The sequence below is a fragment of the Amphibalanus amphitrite genome, unplaced genomic scaffold, assembly GCF_019059575.1.
Source record: "Amphibalanus amphitrite isolate SeventyFive unplaced genomic scaffold, NRLGWU_Aamphi_draft 000109F_arrow, whole genome shotgun sequence".
Taxonomy (NCBI): domain Eukaryota; kingdom Metazoa; phylum Arthropoda; class Thecostraca; order Balanomorpha; family Balanidae; genus Amphibalanus; species Amphibalanus amphitrite.
The window spans coordinates 227,553-246,230 of NW_024881604.1; the positions used below are offsets into that span (position 1 = coordinate 227,553).

Consider the following 18,678-nt stretch of genomic DNA (forward strand, 5'->3'; position numbering starts at 1 on the left):
TGGGCCTTACAATATCAAACTCTTTCCCAACAATATTGAGACAACTATCAGGCGGTTCACGATCGTTTTATATTTTTTGGACGTCATTTAACGGTTCTTTTTCTTGTTTTAAATAATGCCTACATGGCGTTCCCATATTTGGGTTTATCGTTCCCAAACATGGGAACGAAAATGCGTTCCCGAAAATGGGTACGCTTGACCATAGTTCCGCCTACTGAAGTGACTGGGCTGGGACTTGGACTGGGAGGAGGAACAGCTGAAGCTGAAGGGTAAGTTTAAGTAAAAGTGTTTCAGCTTTCAATTTCAATTTGGCTAGCATTCGCCGCATTTGCCCCTCAATGGTGTGTTGGCCAAGTTTATATTGTTTGATGCAGATCAAGATTGATTGGTTGGTGGATGGATTTGTGCCTACACGAGCATTTTTTTTTCATAGCACAATCAATACAAATAGTAGTTTCAGTTTGTATACCTATTTCTCTTTTTCTCAACAATAGACATGGCAAACCCCAAAAATGAAAATGTGTTTGGTGTGTCATTTGATATTGGTGTAAGGTAGGGAATGATAATTATAATGCTTTTACTGTACACATTTTGCAACACAGTGTAGGCATTGTTTCTTTAGATGTATAGCTGATAAGATGATTTTTCATGGCTTGGAGAGGAAGGTAATAGCATCTTTAGTTTTGAAGCAACTAACTCAATGAAGAACTTAATCAACAAGCAGGGTTATTAAGGACTCAAGAAGTAGACATTAATGATTGAGGTCTGTGTTTTAGCCCATATTGTTTTAAGATAAACTATTATTTCAAGCCAGCTCAACTTAACTTTGATTAGTCTTGTCTAACTGGTTGCTGTCTGATGTGTTGTCTTGATTTGATTTACATTTATTATTTATTATGTATTTGCCTTCTTGATCTAAGCACTGGCCACTGAGGGAGCAAGTTTTTTTTTTGAAAATGGGTTTAGTAAGTTATTTCTGTACTGTTTCTGGTGTAATGAATTTAATGAGACCGAAAACTAAGTGTGATTTAGTCTTACCAAAAGGATGGAAAGTGGGTGCACTAAGCTTACACTAAGCATCTGTTGAAGTTTGTTGGTACCTTGGCAATCCTAACAAAATAATCAGTTCTGAATCATTTATGAAGACTTGTCTTTGTAAAGAACTCCAGGTTGTTATTTTGACTGTCATATATGCACAAGATGAATAGACAGCAGTGGTGCATGGAAATAAGTGTGGCCATATTTCAGGCCAAGGAGGGATGATAATTGAGCTACAGTTGTAGGAAGTAAACTTATGGCTGTCATCAAATTGAAACAGTTATGCACAATTATTTGTCTGACTGGTGACCTGAACTGGAAGTGCCAAGTAGATCCCAGTTTTACTTGTCAAGGAAACTAGGAACCTATCTTTTTCAATGTCAATGAGAATATGCCATACTCTAGTGTGTGACACATAAGTGATGGTTTTACTTGCCAGCTACAGCATTAGCCATTGATTGAGGCAGGTAGCAGGTAAACAATGTCCAATGTTGTTGACTCATTTAATGTTCAACTCTTTAATCAAAGATCCCAGGATCTACTGATGAGGAGGTAGATGTTAGAGATATTTGGATCCTAGGATCCCTGATGAAGAGTTGGAGGGTGTGACTTTCAACTCCAAATGATATACTGTGTACTTCTGATGTCAGGCTCATCAGTAAGCCCCAAAATTGGTTTCATTCTCCTGGATTCATTCTCATTCTCCCGCGCCCTGCTGGGGGGGTGTTTGAACACCCCCCCCCCCTTGTGGTTTTTCGCGAATATCTAAAAAACGGCGGCGCGGAGCGCCGCCGTTTTTGGTACACCTTATCATACATCAATTCTACACATGTTGTGAAAATTTCAGACCAAGGTCATTCAAGGTCAGGTCACCAGGTCACTTGAAATGACCTCACCTCATAAAAAGTTTCAATGTCTGTCATAGCTACACCAAGTGACCGATCGCTTTGAAACTTTCAGCGATTGCTAAGAGCAATAGCATGTACAAAATGTATATCTCAGAATTTTGATATCGATGACCTAAGGTCAGGTCAATTTTGCGACCTCCCCATTATAAGTCAATGGGAGAAAATTGAAATGCGCATCTTTTGGACGAAAGACATTATAAACACTCCCAAACACCGAATTACAAGTGGTTTAGACACACTGAACATGAAAATGGTGTCCGTGACCCTTGTTTATGCCCTGAGGTCATCTTAGGTCACGAATGGTATCTAGCAGTTTTTCGCAAATAACTTTTGATAGAGGCATGCTAGAGCGATGAAAACGCCTTAGATGTGTTCAGCTCGACGATACGGATCGACTGATATGCAACATGACCCTTTCCGGTCAGGTCATGACCTTGACCTGAGGTCAAATTTTCAAGTTGACCTTTCAAGGTCAAGTTATAGTTCATTCGATGCGTCTTGACGAGAGAAACACGATGCCGGTTAAAGTAAGCTCGTACAAGGCTTGGGTCAAAAGTTATTGCAGAAAAACTGTTTCCGAAAAAATCGGCTATTTTTGCAGTTTTTGCCCCCTGCAGGCAAAACCGTTGACGTTAGGTCAAATCTGAGAGAATTACTCAGAAAGGGCGTTAATAGGGCTATCGAATGCGCTTTTCCGCGGCGCTGTAGCTCTATTGGTTCCCGAGTTATGCGTTGGCTTCTTGGAAATTTTCGACATTCGACCTGGAAATCGGCGAAATTTTGCCTTCAATGACCTCTGGTGACCTGACCTTTGACCTGACCAAAAAATTGACCGAAGTGATTTCGTCATTATTTTTGACGCTCTTTCGAACGCCGCCTTCCGCGTATCGCTACGTGGCCCAGGAGCCGAGTTACAAGGGGGGGGGTGTTCAAACACCCCCCCCCCCCAGCAGGGCGTGGAAATCCAGGACCCCCAGCCGGGCGCGGGTTAAAGAAGCCAGTCCATTCCCATATGGGGTTTATGCCAAATACATTTATCCCTCTTGTCATACATTGAAATAGAGCACTCCTGGCTTTTGGCTTCACAGCCACTGCTCATATTGGCTGGTGTTTGATTGCTCTACCCATCAGCTCACAGCTGAACCTGTGATGGCCTGTTAGTGGAGGGGAGCTGAGAGATGGCTGAGCTGATCTAAAAGGCAAGGGAGCTGAGCTGACTAAACTGAGCATTGGGTGGTTCCCTGACTTTGGGTAAGGTTGAGTGACATGAACATGAATACTGATCGAAAGTGGTCATCAGACCACAAATGGACCCCAACAGGTCACAACTGACTATCATAAGATCACAGCAGGCTCAGGGGACGATAACTGGACACTGGGAATTGGAGGTCACGGACGGCTTCTCAAAAGAACAAATGGTCACTGAGTTCTACGATGTCGCAAATAATCACTGAGAGGTCACGACTGGCCCACACGAGGTCACAACTGCACATGATGCCCTCACAACTGCACTCTATGAGGTGTGTGGCCTAGAAGTCCAATTTGCTTTTCGGGAGAGGTCCATTTTGCTTATGACTGACCGCCAGAAAGACGGCTAACCACAGAGGAGTCGCGACACCGCATAGACCTTCACTGGCCACAGAAAGAGCTCACAACTCCGGATGATCGAAACTCGAAACTTGCCGCCAAAGTGTGGTAACTGTGGGCGATATTATTCACAATAGGTATTGACTACCTATATGAGTCATTCAGGTATTATAATCGGTGATTGTGTTGTACTTTGTCTTTGTTGCGAGGGAGTTCTCGCTAGCATGGACTGTAATGCTGGACAGTTTGCCGCATTTAATACCAGGATCGTTACCAGAGCACGTCCTTCCGAGAACTGGATTTCCATGCACCGTTTAGATAAGAGATGAGTTACTCGATGATATAATAATGTGCCAGTTATTAGCTCGTGCCTTGTTGTAAATGCCAATTTGCTGGTCGTCATTCACTGGTTCGCCGCGGGCGCGGTTACGGCCGCCGTTTAGGGGACAGGTGGGCCGTGGGATGGTGTTTGCTGTTGGTGCGAGCCGGCGTATCGGCGCGCCACTCGGCTGTCACAGCTGCGCTGGGCGGGTGCGCGGGACACGTGCCACGCGGGGCACTCACAGCTGCCGCCGGCCAGCCAGGGGCACACCCATGCGTCTGTCGTACTCGCACTGTCTATGCTCTCCCCCTTGTTGCTCTTTCTTTTACATATTGCTTGTCTCCTGTAGAAGCGTCTTTTCTCGGTCCCACGCTTGAACATCTTTCTACGGCATGCTATGGTTTATGACAGCGTCGAAATGATTCCGATGTGCTCCATGACTACCGTAAACAAACGGACGTACTATTGTCTCCCCACCCCACACCCGTGCGGACATGTGAGGGTGTAGGGGAGGGGGGAAGGGTACCATGATCGCCCGCTGGGTGGAGACAGTCATCCAGTTAATACCGCCGCTGCCTCACGTGCTCACCAGCCAGCTGACTGCCGCACGTGGTAGTGGTGGGGAGGGGCTGTCTGGTTTGTGTCATCGTGCCCCGCCGCCGCCGGACGGAGAGGGGGGGGGGGGGCTGACCGACATTTGACCGTCAATTGGCGGCGGCGTCTCGGCTGTAGTGGTTCTCGCCCTCGGCTGACGCTCCGTCCGGTCGGCTCTCTGTGACCGCCGTTAACTGGTCGGCAGGCTCTGTGCTGTGCCGGCGCGTGGACACGTGCGTGTGAACTGTGAGTGCGTGTGAGAGAGACACGACAGTCGAGTGCTGGGCCCCTGGCGGGTGTGTGACATCGGTCCGTGTCGTGAATCGTGGCGTCCGTCGGCTCCAGGTGTGTTTGTGGTGTTCAACGGAAGCAATAATGCGCTAATTTTTTTATCGCGTCGGAACTTTACGTGCAATGCCATCTTGAGTGTTGATCGCTCGTGGCGTTATTGTTCTCGGGCGCTCGGCTTGCTAGGAATCGTTCACCCTTTGCTACTGACAAGCCGAACTAGTGCCGAATCATTTATGAGATTGTGATTGATTGGTAGCGTACTCTTATTGCGACACTAATCATGTGACCCTGCATATAACTCAGTCCATATTTTATTGGCCTTGTCTTTTTTAGTGACCGTTTTCAATGATTTACTGAATTTTACTACCTATTGATCCACCACCCCGTCGGTGTCAGATTTCTTCACGCCATACGGCGGCGTAGAAAGTTTTCGGGTGTGACTGACGTGGACATCTTCCACAGTGCGTTGTTACAGTGTTTGCACAACGCGCCATTTACGCGCGATAAAACCGTGAGTGGTTGGCGCCTTTTCACGGCGGGCGGCTCACACACGGTGCGATGCGGTGATACGCCTTGGCGCGGTCGGACAGCGACAGACACCGCCATCGGTACCTATACGGGGACACCGGTCTCGTGCTTATTTGTCTCGCCATGCGGCTGTCACTTTGCGTGGGCGGCTATCAATGCAACAGGATGTTTGTGCACGGCCGGGGGCGTCGCAGAATCCACTGCGATACCCTGTCCCATTACTGCGAACTAGTACGATCCAGTGTAATCCGTTCTGGGTTTTGTTAATGTATTGCTCTGTCCGCAGCTGAGAGCGCTGAAGCTGAGCTGAGACTGTGAATTTGTCGGTGGAAACTGGCGCTGGCGCGGCGCCGGGCCGGGCGGCGGCGGCAGCGGGGGCTCCACCATGGCCTCACTCACACTGGAGGAGCACGAGCTGCGCGCCGACTCCAAGTACCGCCAGTACACGGCCACCGTGGACAAGGCGCTCAAGAGCTTCGAGTACACCAGCGAGTGGGCCGACCTCATCTCGGCGCTCGGCAAACTTAACAAGGTGGGTACCGCTACCGGGGGACCAGATCGGTCTTATTGTGGTCGGCGTTGTAGGAACGCGTATGAAGGATGTGTGCGTATGTGTGGTGCGAATGGGAATACCGCTTTTAGATACAAGTGTGGGATTATTAGCGTTTCTTAATTCATTTAATTTCAATGCGTCCCTTGCCACGATGCCGTGGCAAGGGACGCACGATGCCACGATGCCGTGGCAAGAGACCCCTCCATCCGCTGGAGCTGTGCCCTGAAGCGTCACCCTCTGCGCGTGTGTACAGGTGCTGGTGTCCAACATCAAGTACCCGGTGATCCCGAGTCGGATCGTCATCAGTAAGCGGCTGGCGCAGTGCATGCACCCGGCACTGCCCAGCGGAGTGCACCTCAAGGCGCTGGAATGCTACGACATCATGTTCAAGTGCATGGGCACCAACCGGCTCAGCCAGGAGCTGTTCATCTACAGCGCAGGTGAGCTCTACGGGGGCAACGGGCTCAGCGTAAAACGGGAGCCCTGAGTTCGGTAATAAATCAAAGACCCAACTCTGCGATTACAAAGCACGGTCTGTTTGTTTTTTTGCTCTGTTTTTGAAACATGTTTGGTCATCTTGACCTCAGACTGGTCATGTCACCTCTGTTTAACGTGTTTTACCGGTCGTCCCATGTTTGTTTTAAATTTTGTGTTGCTATTTCAGTTCTGTTCGACGTGTTCTATTGGCTATTTCAGATAAGTTTGCTGTCCTGTTCATCATTTGACGTTTGCTCGCCATCATAAACCGTTCGTTTCAGGTCTGTTCCCATTGTTCGGTCACGCGGCGATGAACGTTCGGCCGGCGCTGCTGACCATCTACGAGACCCACTTTGTGCCGCTGGGCCGGCGGCTGCGGCCCGGGCTGCGCGGCTTCCTCAGCGGCATACTGCCCGGCCTGGACGAGGGATCAGACTACTTCGACAGGTCGGTGGCAGAGCCAGTCTGCGTCCTATCTTATCGAAACTTTAGGCTGCAGATGGCAAATATTTGCTGAAGGGCACTGCAGTATGATGGCTGCGTTGGCTCGCAAACTAAACTCAAGGTTTATGATTCGCGATAATTTTTGTTTTTAGATGCGCTCGTTTCTCAACGTCAAGTGATTGGCCGTCAGTCATCGTCCGCGATCATTTTGAACGCATGCCTGATTTTACTCTTCGGCTCTGCAGAACCGCGACGCTGATCCAGCGGATAGCCGAGGGTGTTGAGACGGACTACTTCTTCGGCTGCCTCTGGGACTGCGTGCTTTGTAACCCGGCCATCCGGCTGCCGGCCATCACCTTCACGCTGATGAAGTTCAACAAGAAAGTCAGCATGGAGGACCAGCTGTTCATCATGGGCACCGACCTGGACGTCACGGTCAGTCCCTCACGGTTACGTCACGGTGAAAAAGCAAACGTTTCACGAAAATGTGCGAGTCTTTTCCGGACGTCTAGTCCAGCCCAGTCACATTCGGACAAATTTGATCCGATCCAGTTTGATGTGAAGAAGTTCAGATCAGTATCTTATAGCTTGTAAGAGATTATGCTGGTTGACCTAGCCCAATATATGATATCATGTCATATATGTAATGTAATGTATGATGTAAGCCTTACGACAGACCATTTGTAATATCATTTATCATTTACCACATGCCGAGATATCCCTTTAACATTAGCACGTGCATTTGGGAAATGGCTTCGGCCCGCCTCGGCAAATGTTGAAGGTATTTGGGAAACGATTCGGCCCTAGGGCTTTTTGATTTTCCCAGACAAAATTCTACTGAATATTCTGAGGGGAAGAACCAATTTCAAAGAAGATATTTACGGATTGTGTGTTCACTAACAGCAACAGCAAAAGTAAGTGACTGCGTGTTTACTTACTTTTGCTGTCAACATAATTCAACCAAACAAGGTTATCGTTCCAATGCCAATGTATTTATTGCTGCAGAACATGGTCGGAATAATCATTATTTCTACATAATGCACGCAAAAAACGAACAATTTAAATGCGTGAGCCGTGAAGCATCTTAACGTGCCACAATGAAACATTTGATATTGTTCCACCTGGGATCCAAGACGCGTTTGATTCAGCGTTTCACCCAATTTTCAGTTTTCCTCACGGTTTCCTCACTCCTGCTGGACTCCATATCTTTATTCTAACTTCTGGCGCTTCACCATCTTCATCCTCAGCTTTTTCAAACCCTAAATAAGGAGGAAGTAGGAATTTCATCTTTCATGCTCAAGCAGCCCAATAATGAAAAACACAAAAAAATAATCACGGTGACTATAAATGTAAACATAGTACTAATATAATATTAACACAATATTAAGATTAAAGTGTAAAATATCAAATGAATATGATATTAACTGTTGCGCTGGTACGGCATGTGGTAAATCTCTTCCCAACCTTGGGCTGTGAAAATGCAGTTTTATTCACCTCGGTTTTTTGCTACGGACCTCGTGCCTACCGGCACTCGGTCCTCCGCACAAAAACCTCGGTGAATAAAACGCATTTTCCCAGCCCCGGTCGGGAATATATAATGCCAATATGCCGTCGTTGATCGTTCTATCTGTTTCTTATATAAGACCGCTATCATTTGTTTATTTTATCGATTATGTGCTGCTGGAAAAGGTTGAATAGATCCGCGAACCATCACTCCAGCTATCATCAGTCCGGCCCTAGTTACCGACATCTGTTTGACCACACCGAGCTATCACGGGCCCGGCTCACGCCCCTCTGTCTGCCTCCTACCGCAGGTGGGTGCGCTGTGTGCCGCCGTCCAGGACTCGAGCGTGCTGGTGCAGCGGTTCACCCTCGACCTGCTACTGGCCGCCTTCCCCATGCACAACAGCCAGTTGATGCGCTCGGACCTGGTGCGGCTGGTGACGGCGGCTGTCACCGTGCTGCTGCGACGAGACATGTCTCTCAATAGGTGAGTAGGACCGTGATCAGGTGAGTTAGGAACTTAGGCCGTCGCCGTTCTGCTGCGACGGGACATGTCTCTCAATAGGTGGGTCTCTCGGTCCTCGGAGGACATGACGGTTAGATAGAATAGGGAGGCAAGTTATGGGTGGTATGGAGTGGCAAGGTCTTTTTTTCGATCTAGCTGCAATGTTTGTCGACTGCGCTCTATATTTGTACCTTCTCTATATCTCTATATATACTTCATTCCGGAGTGTTTTCTCCGTGTTCTTTTCTTGTCTCATCGCTGCTCAGAATTTGATCTTCGCTCATCGAACGTTTACGATTCCCTGTTCAACTGGGCACTCCCATTCCATCTCTCCGCTCACCATCTCCTCGGTACTCACCCCCCCCCCCTCCCCCGTCGTCAGGCGTCTGTACTCGTGGCTGCTGGGCTCGGAGGTGGACGTCAGTGTACTGCCCTCGGAGAACCCGTTGGTGAAACGCACAGAGAGCGTCACATCAAACACCTCCTGCGACCAGAGCACCGCCTACTTCGACGCCTACTCGCGGCCGCTGACCATCGACGCCATCACGGTAAATACACCTATCGGCTTTGTGTGCTGGGTAGGCCTGTATTTTGCTGCCGGTTAGAGTAACATATAGCAATCAAACACAGGACGCTTTTCCGTCGGTGATTTAACGAGTCTGAAGGTCTTAACTATCTTGTCCAGGTGCTCAGACGTATTTTTAGCCTCAAGCTTGTGTAACCTATGTGCGGATTTTTTTTTTTTTTTTACTGCACTCGGAGCGCCATTAGATCACAGTGCCATCTAGGACCGTCGTGTGACCGCTCTGTGTCCTATGGCTTCTATACACTCTTTAGGCCTTGTACCCATTTCAGTGGACTATGTAGTATGTAACTGCCTTGGGTACTCTATATCCAGCTTAATGTAATCGCTTTATAACGGCTGCTCCCAATATGTGACCGCTGTGTGACCCGACTGGTGCCCCCAGAACTGCCTGCGCGCCAGCTCCGTGTCGACCAGCCCGGACGTCCGGCCCTACCGGCTCATCATCTCGCTGCTAGACAAACCCGAGATCGGCCCGCCCATCCTCGACTACATCATGATCGAGGTTCTCAGGTGAGTGTCGCTGCGACCTGCGGGCGCTCAGAGACGCGCGCACTGAGATCGAAACGCGCCTCACCGCCCGTTCAACGACATAACAATGCGAATTATTCTACTACTTTTGAGACTCACAGCTGAAAAAGAAACGATTGGCATAGTAGGTTTTTACCAAGCGTGATTCGATTTCCCGGTTAGTGGCATGTCAGCTGAGTAAGTAGCCGTTTCCGTGACCTTACTATGTACTCTGGCGGTTGAGTCACCAGCCGGTGAATGGTGGTTTGTTCCCTTACGATCTACCTAGTCACTCTATCGTCTCAACCAGCGCCAGGCCCAATATCCAGTGCCGCGGGCAGGGTGACGTGGTGTTACGCCGGTCTCGTGACCAAAACCACGCTAAAACCGCACTGGGGGATGATACAGCGAAGTCACTAAACCTTTCTCTCACATCATATCACTAAACCACAGCGTCGTGTGTTCATCGTACCGACTCCCCCTGTTTGAAAACTGGTCCGGCCACTGCCGAGTCACCTCGTATCCCGTTTACACGTACCTATAGTGGCCTTCACGTATTGTGGCCACGGTTCGTGATACTGCCGCTGACCTCGTTCCAGGCGACCTTGCTCGTCCTGTTGGCTGAGTTAACCGATTGATCGGGCCGTGAGTAGGACCACCTGGCTGAGGACGCGCTGAGAGGGCTAGGTGATTGGCTTACAGGACTGCCACAGGTGATACTCCATTCAGAGTTGAGTTCTGCAGCTGTTTGTGCTCGGGAAAAGGCGAGTTTTCTTATCATAGAAACTAGTCATGTTTTGACCCGCTACGCGAGCTCACTCAAGTACATAGGCATTTAGCGTTCCGTCATGGATCTTTGCGGCTTAGCACTGCTTTGACAGTGTCTGTATCTGTGCGAGCGGCTAAATGCTGCCAGCTGTAAAGGTGTGGGCTGGAGCGGCACCCAAGCAGAGCCGGTGACCAGACGACCGCGGGGAGCTGGGGACTGCCGGGGAAGGCCCCGGCTCCGCCACCACCCGGACCGGACTTGGAGAGACCGTGGAGGACCATCGAGTCGTGGCTGTGTAACATCGCGGTAATCCAGGATGGTCAGCTCTCCGTGCCGCGGTCAGGCCAGTCACGTTCGGGTTTAGGTGTGTCTGAGTCATCTGGAATACCGGTGGAGGAGAAAGATTCCAAATGGTGCAGGCCATCATGATATGAGATTTGTTGGAGCAATATTGGATTGATTTGAATGCACTGTTGCATTCATTTGCAAAATCAGCTGTAAACAATTACAATGTGTAATACTAAGGACCGTGTCACACTGGGCGGTAGGCTACCGTGCGTCATGCTGCGACCACTCTTTCCAAACAAATGGAAGCTTCGAACAAAAAGTTAAAAGAATCGTTACATGAAGCTCCACACACTAAGAAAATTAACAAATGAAACGTGCGGAATTGTGTTTGCTGTTAGCTCAACGTACCAAGTCATGCGATAGATTTCAGGTGTTTTCTTTTTCCAACACAATTAGCCCGAAGTTTGGTCTTCTTATTTAGCCTTTCCTGGCTTAAATGGGTTAGGCAGAGCCCATAGAAAAAAATCAACCGTGTAGGTTGTAGGAAAAAAATCAATAGAAGTAGGTTTGGTCGAAATGCATGTCTGTAACAGACAATAATAAGGGAGCATTGAAATAGAGCATTCAAATCGGCATTGAAATTGTACCTATGCTATGCTATGCTGCACCAAAAGCAATGTTTACCTTGTTTAGGCACGCTGCTATGGGTGCGGAGGCCTTCTCAGCTGGCACGTCTACGAAAACATGCATCATAGACATGATGTGCACATGCTTTTCATACGTGTTCATGGTGTTCCTTTGCTTGTGATAGATGTATTGTTGAAATAAATATATATGCATGCAATATGAACAATCGAAAGCGAAATAATGTTCAGGGAACACGGGTCATTCATCGTGAATGTGGTACGTAACTGACCTTGTCGCTTATATCACAAGAACGCCATTCATCACAACCCGTCATTATATACTAGCTCCCAGGTCTGAAGAGATTCTGTTCCACTCGCTTGTGGGATACCAATCACCGATCGGAGCGAGGTTTCGGGCCGCCTATCACAGTTCTCACACTGTGCGGCCTATGGGGAGGTGACATGCTCAGGGCCAGCCCCTATCGGCGGGGCTCGGCTCTGGTCCCACCTGGTGCCAGAGGCGTCGCTCACTCTGAGTTCCGTCCGCCGCCGTCTGTCCGTTCCTCCGCCCACCGTCGTCGGTCTCCGTCCCCGACGTACCGTCCTCTCCACCGTTCCCCTGTCGGACGGCGATCAGACTCCTCTGGGCGGGGGTGGCCGGCGCGGCCCGCCGCTCTCCCTGTCCCGCTCGGCCAGCGCTCCGGCCACGCTCTGCACGCTGCCGGGCAGGGTGCGCGTGCTGACGCTGAGGCTGAGCGCGCCGGCGCGCCGCCGCCGGATGATGACGAACACGCAGCCGTTGAGCACGCCGCCCAGGTTGGAGAACGTGGTCACCGCCTGGAAAAACCACTCGGGCGGCGCAGCGATCAGGTCCCACACGCCGAACACGGCCATCGCCCACCACTGCACGAAAAACGCCGCCACGAACAGCAGGCTGGTGCGCGCTGTGCGCGCGGCGGCCCGTGTCAGCCGCGACCGGCCCAGCACGCGGCAGTTGCGGCCGGCCTGGCGGCGCAGCCGGCGCCACGTGAGCGCGTACAGCGCGCCGTTGAACACGATGGCGCCCACCAGCGGCGCCGTGGTGAAAAACACCTTGGCCACCTGGCCGTTGACGCCGTCGAAGTAGCAGAACACGCCGTTGGGCCCGAAGCCGCCGCGTGAGAACACGGCCGTGCAGAAGAAGAACGGCACTCCGAAGGTGACGAGCAGCAGGCGCCAGTCGCCGCGGCCGAACGGCACCGGCCGGCCGCGGTACACCAGCAGACACGCGTTCACGGCCACGGCCGTTACCAGCAGGTTCTGTGCGGCAATGAACTCGGCCAAACTGAACCCGTACACGGCGCAGAGCAGCGGCGGCCGCACATGGTCGCCGGTGGCCGCGTACTGCGCGTGGTCCAGCGAGTGCGATACGTTGAAGAGCAGGTCGCAGAGCGCCAGGTAGACCACCATCCGGTCGCCGGGCGACCAGTCGGCGAATCGGCCGCGGTTAGCGCGCCACGACCAGCCGATGGTGGCCAGCGCGCACAGCAGACTGCACGTGATGCAGCTCAGCGCCGCCGCGTGGATGTAGGGGAAGGCGCCGCTGTCCAGGCCGTACACGGGCAGGTCGTACCCGGAGCGGGCGGCCGTCATGGCGCCCCGCCGGCCGCTGGTGGAGTGACTGCGGCCCGCCGCTGCTCCCGCCGCCCGCGGTCGGCTCAGCTGCCTCCAGCGTCAACAGGCGGTGAGGTGTGCTGCGCAGCGGCCGGTGTCCGTCGTTATAGCAGCTCGGCCAGCCTCCGGGAAACCACCGGCGCATTCCGACTGAACTGGGCCGGCCGCCGCCTCCGACGGGTGTGGGCTTCCGTTTTCATCACGGCAGCAATCGGATATGCTTGATTAGGGTTGACTATTGGTGTTGGTTCTCACTTCACACATTGTTAGATGGGCGCGTCATCGCCATATAGCCGAATGAGGTGTACACCGAACCGTAATGTACTTAAAATAGGCATAGCGGAATGTAGCGATGCCTCTCCCCTCTCTTTTCGCTTTAACTATAAAAAAGTCCGTTTTTTTTTAAGTTTGCCCTCGACTGTAAGAGCATTTTTGAACATAGCACGTGATTAGGCCACGATTTTCTCTAAACTGTAAATAGTTCCGTAAAAACGCACTACGGGTCAAGGCTTGGCTTGATAAAGAAATATTAGTTTCGATACCAAGAGGGATTTGTGTGCACTTGTGTCGGGGATAACGATGGATTTTAAAAGGGGTAGAGGGCTGGTAGCCCAGGCCCGACTGATTATATTGAATGTTCACGCATTTTTCTGTCGAGAGAGGGACGATGCTGACCGACGGGGTGATGTAAGAACAGTCAATGTTTTAAAAAAGACATGCGATGCAACTGGTGTGTCAGAGGGTACTGTCAAAAATATTCGAAGGGAATATCAAAACGGCCAGGTTAAGGCACCAGGAACGGTGCCACGGAGCAGGGCGGAGCGGAAGACCCTGGATTCTCTGCAGGCTGGTGCCCTCCGAAGGATAATTCACAACATGTACCTTCAGGTAAATGCTGCTTGTTTGCTTACTTCTGTGTTTGATCTTGTAATAGCTGATTAATTGTTGGTCGCTGCATGTGCACAGATAGGCTGATAATAATTAGCTGTTTGTTCTTGTCATAAAGCTGTATGTACGTATCGTATTCAATGTTAGCTTTTCATTTCGCGATGTTAATCCTCGCCCGTATATGGAAGGGGGGGGGGGAGGGATCGAACGGACCCCCCTCGGTTTTTCACGAATAACTCGCGTAAAAAGCGGCCGATCGCGACGAGACTTTGAATACCCTCGCGTTAATGAATTTTACACCTACCCTGACAATGTCATGACTCTGACCCAAATGACCTTTGACCTGTGTGGCCTCACCTAAAAAGTAAAACACTTGTTCTAGCTGCACCGATTGTCCGATAACTTCTAGACATTCAGTGATTGATAAGGGCGACAGGATGTACAAAATGTTTATCTCGGAATTCGGATACCGGTGACCTAGTCAGGTCAATAATGTGACCTCTCCCATTATAAGTCAATGGAGGGGAGGGGGGGGGAATTTCAGTACATTCGCGTGAACACCATCCAAAACAGTAAAAAAATGCATCAATAGCTTTTGATTGAGACAAGATACAGGCTCCAAAACAAGTTCAATATGTTTGTCTCGTCGAGACGAATCGAATGATATGCAACATGACCTGTTGCGGGCAGGTCGTGGCCTTGACCTGCGGTCAAATTTCAAAATGACCTTTCGAGGTCAAATTATACATCCTTTGATGCGTTTTGACAAAAAGCCTCCTTCGCGGCGTGACTTAACCCTCGCCGGCCGAGGGGGGGGGGGGGCGGGTGCCGCCCCCCCCCATAGGGTTTTTTTCGCGATAGCTCCGAACACACTGGCGATAGAGAGCTGAAACTTAGCATACCTGACCTTTGATTCAAGCCGGATCTTTTGACACCAACCGCATTTTTGGGTCAGGTCAGGTCACTGACCTATGGCGTCATAAGTGAACCTATGCACGGTCTTCAGATGTCGCAACTTCGCAACGCTCTCACTGCCAGAGGAGATGTCACAGGGAAATGAAACTGACAGGATCTAGTATAGATCATGAGTCTCACAACTTGTATATCTCGGATTTTTGCTAAAGGTCATATGAGGTCAGGTCATTTTCGTGACCTCACCATTATAAGTCAATGGGGAAAAATGACAACTGCTATTCTGGCGCCGGGAACGATCTCCAATCATCTCAAGCACACATAATCGTGATTTGATGCACTCCTTGAAAGGTTAGATGCGTCACTTTTGCAATGTTGACCTTGCGTGACGTCATTTATGACGTCATCAAGGTCATATTAGTTTTTCGTCAATAACTCTTGATCAAATTAAGCTAGCGAGTCGGGAAAGCCACAAATGGACTCAGGAAGACCTGCCGAATCGAATGATATGCGACATGACCTCTTTCGACCAACTTTGTGACCTGGGGGTCCTGGCCTGACCTTGACCTGAGGTCAACACCCTAAGTTGACCTGACCCGGACAAAAAGTATATCATTGGACGCGCCTGAGCAAGGCGAACACGATGCTGCCAAAATCGCGGCTCTGCGGCCGTTTTTTGCGAAGTTATTCACCAAAAACTGAACCGTACCTTGGGGCACTTGACCTGACCTCAGAGGTCACCGGTTGACCTAGGACCTTAAAATCGGGTACCAATCTCTGCGTCTCGTAACGGCGCACACGCTCGTTTTTTCTGCGACGCGCTAGCTCCACCAGGGGCGAAACGGCGAGGGGGGTCGTACCCCCCACCCTCGGCCGGCGCGTATGTAGAAAACCAATAGGTCCGGCGAGGGTTAACCCTCTTTATCTCTTCCCACAGGGTACAGAGCGGGTAACCCTCGACACCATCAACGCTGAGATGCAACAACATCTGGATATCGACATGAGTCGTTCTTGTTTACGCAAGGTGCTGCTGCAAAACGGCTTCCGTTTTCGTAAAGTTGATAAGCGGCGCCTCTTATCAGAAAGGCGAGAGATTGTTGCCGCCAGGGCTTCCTACCTCCGGTCTATCAGACGCTTGCGCCAGTCCGTACCTGACAGTCGCTTTGTATTCCTTGACGAGACCTGGTTCAGCCAAAACGACGTCCAAGAGCGAGGTTGGCTGGACACAGCTGAGATAACCGGCCGTAAAACATCAATCGGCAAGGGACGAAGACTAGTAATTCTGCACGCGGGATCCAGCCGCGGATTTGTTAGCGGAGCGCTCTTCAGCACACGAAATGATGGACAAGCAGCAGACTACCACTCCAACATGTCGGCAGACAAATTCGAGAAGTGGTTTTCTGAACAGCTTCTACCCAACATTGAACCGGGAAGTGTCATCGTCATGGACAACGCGTCCTACCACTCAAGACAAAAAGAAAGGTAAGCAGCTAACCCTAACCACATTTTCGCAGTTTTCACGGCTGAGATTTCGTGCAAGGCCTGAGGAAAAACAAAACAATTAACTTGATATACGACATATTTGATCAACATATTAATGCTATATTCACTATTAGTCCGTGGTTTATAGTTATTTCATTTCTAGTATGACAAAAGACTATGGTTTAAGCGGCGAACTGTCTCGTAACAGTCAGTCGTGTTCATGACCCCGCAATCGTTCTGTTCTTAAGACTTAACATTTTTTGTTCATTTATTTTCCGATTGTGTTCTTCCAGAGCCCCCACAACCACCTGGCGAAAAAAGGACATCCAGGACTGGCTGGATGAGCGAGGCTTGCAGTACGACGACGACCTGCGCAAGCCGGAGCTCGTGCAGCTGGTGAAGAGCCTGCACCTCCCAAAGAAGTATGTGATCGATGAGCTGGCCGCGGAGAAGGGACACCAGATTCTTCGCCTCCCTCCTTATCACTGCGACCTTAATCCCATCGAGCTCATCTGGTCTCAGCTGAAGGGACTGATGCGTCAGAGGAACCAGGGAGGAAGGCTGGAGGCGCTGGAAAAATTGCTGGTCCAGTGCACCGAAGACATCACGCCACAGCTGTGGGAGAGTTGCTGTCGGCACGTCACTGACCTGGAGAACGACTACTGGAGGAAAGACGGCCTTCTAGACGACCTGGACCCAGTAGTCGTGAACATCGGCAGCGACAGCGAGGACAGCGACGACGACGACGACGACGACGACGACGACGACGACGACCAGACTGAGTGATCTTGTTCCGATCGCTTTGTTGTTCTGCCTGGTTTGTAGTCGGCTGGTTGGTCGATTTGTTGTGTGTTCGATCAGTAGGCCGCTGTTTTTTCCCGTCGGGCAGTTAGTCATTGGTGGTCAGTCCGCTTACTTTGGACCAGTGAGTCTGTTTGTTCTATGTCGCCGGATATAATGTGTTTATGTCTGTGTTTCGTGACTCGCTGTTTTAGCTGGGCTGTCCTTTATATCCGTCTGGTCTTTTACCTTACCGCCGAATTCACGGTCGAAGCTTGTTCCTGGTCACGCTGAATACGTTTCCATACATGAATACGAAGTGTCTATATCATCTTAATTTGACGAGTTCAGTTGTGACAAAGCGATGATCTGGTTTGATTATATATATATATATATATATATATATATATATATATATATATATATATATATATATATATATATATATATATATATAGATTATATATATATATATATATATATATATATATATATATATATATATATATATATATATATATATATATATATATATGATGCGCGACAAAATAATATCGAACATGTCAATGGAGAGATAATGAAGCTCAGAAAACTATTTGCGAGAAGCCACCTAAACGTTTTAGAAGTATCTACGGCACTTCGATATCTTTGACATCTTGACATGTAAATTTATAAGCATGGCCAGCTTACCTCTCATTCTATTCCAAAACGGGAAAATAAAACTTTCCTAATTTTGCACTTACTATTAATATAATTAGAGCCAGGCTAGCGATACTTTTATCTATCTATTACAGACATATTTGGCTGAAGTTGTAACCCTTGATTGAGTTGTGCTAGAATTATACAAAAGCGTACCTACGCTTAATACCTACACAATTTCGCTGATGGTTAAAACCAAGGCAGTATATATAGTTCAAACTTTTGAACAGCTTTTTCATGTGTTTATTGCAGTGTGCGCCGAAAAGAAAAGATCAGCTTTCCAAGTAATTCCCTCTGCAAATCGCATGCTGTTTTTAAAAATGCTCTTACAGTCGAGGGCAAACTTAAAAAAAACGGACTATATCATCCCGTATTGTTGAATCAATTTGACTTCCTTTCTTGTATGGATAAAAATGAAATGTTCCATTTCCATTTAAATGGAGCCATTTAAAATTGGCTTCTCCATTTAAAGGAACGGACTGGCTCGATAATGATCGGAATGTGTATTACATATGTCAAATAATTTATTTAACTGTCCAATGTCAACGGCATGCTAATCTTGTCTTTTTCCTTCTTTGACCTACAAACTCAGACTGATCTTCTTTACTTGTTCTTCATAGATCTGTTTTACGGGCGATGAAAATGGCCTTTTTGTTTTAGACATGATTTCTTTTAATTTGTCATCGCCAAATTGAGCAGGGGAAGCCAACGGCAAGAATTGATGAGCTTTTTTCATCT

General features: G+C 49.2%; 2 protein-coding genes across 2 annotated transcripts in view; both read left to right on the top strand.

Moving 5' to 3' along the window:
• The first annotated feature begins 208 nt into the window (after positions 1 to 208).
• The window catches only part of LOC122380913 (protein dopey-1-like), a 38,306-nt gene continuing 19,836 nt past the window's right edge, over positions 209 to 18,678 (top strand). Inside the window, exons 1-8 of the mRNA XM_043364526.1 lie at positions 209 to 269; positions 5,555 to 5,800; positions 6,075 to 6,261; positions 6,580 to 6,745; positions 6,988 to 7,177; positions 8,557 to 8,732; positions 9,133 to 9,298; positions 9,719 to 9,846. Of these exons, the coding sequence (XP_043220461.1) occupies positions 5,654 to 5,800; positions 6,075 to 6,261; positions 6,580 to 6,745; positions 6,988 to 7,177; positions 8,557 to 8,732; positions 9,133 to 9,298; positions 9,719 to 9,846 (1,160 nt within the window). The 5' untranslated portion in view covers positions 209 to 269; positions 5,555 to 5,653. The remainder of the gene's footprint in view (positions 270 to 5,554; positions 5,801 to 6,074; positions 6,262 to 6,579; positions 6,746 to 6,987; positions 7,178 to 8,556; positions 8,733 to 9,132; positions 9,299 to 9,718; positions 9,847 to 18,678) is intronic.
• On the top strand, positions 15,922 to 17,593 carry LOC122380914. The gene is made up of 2 exons (XM_043364527.1): positions 15,922 to 16,461; positions 16,755 to 17,593. Exons 1-2 carry the CDS (start codon positions 15,956 to 15,958, stop codon positions 17,245 to 17,247), a joined length of 999 nt encoding a protein of 332 aa, XP_043220462.1. The 5' UTR covers positions 15,922 to 15,955; the 3' UTR covers positions 17,248 to 17,593.

Coding starts and splice junctions, on each gene's coding strand:
- LOC122380914 (XM_043364527.1), top strand. CDS start 15,956: ATGCAACAACATCTGGATATCGACATGAGTCGTTCTTGTTTACGCAAG. Junction 16,462..16,754: donor CACTCAAGACAAAAAGAAAG/GTAAGCAGCTAA, acceptor GTGTTCTTCCAG/AGCCCCCACAACCACCTGGC.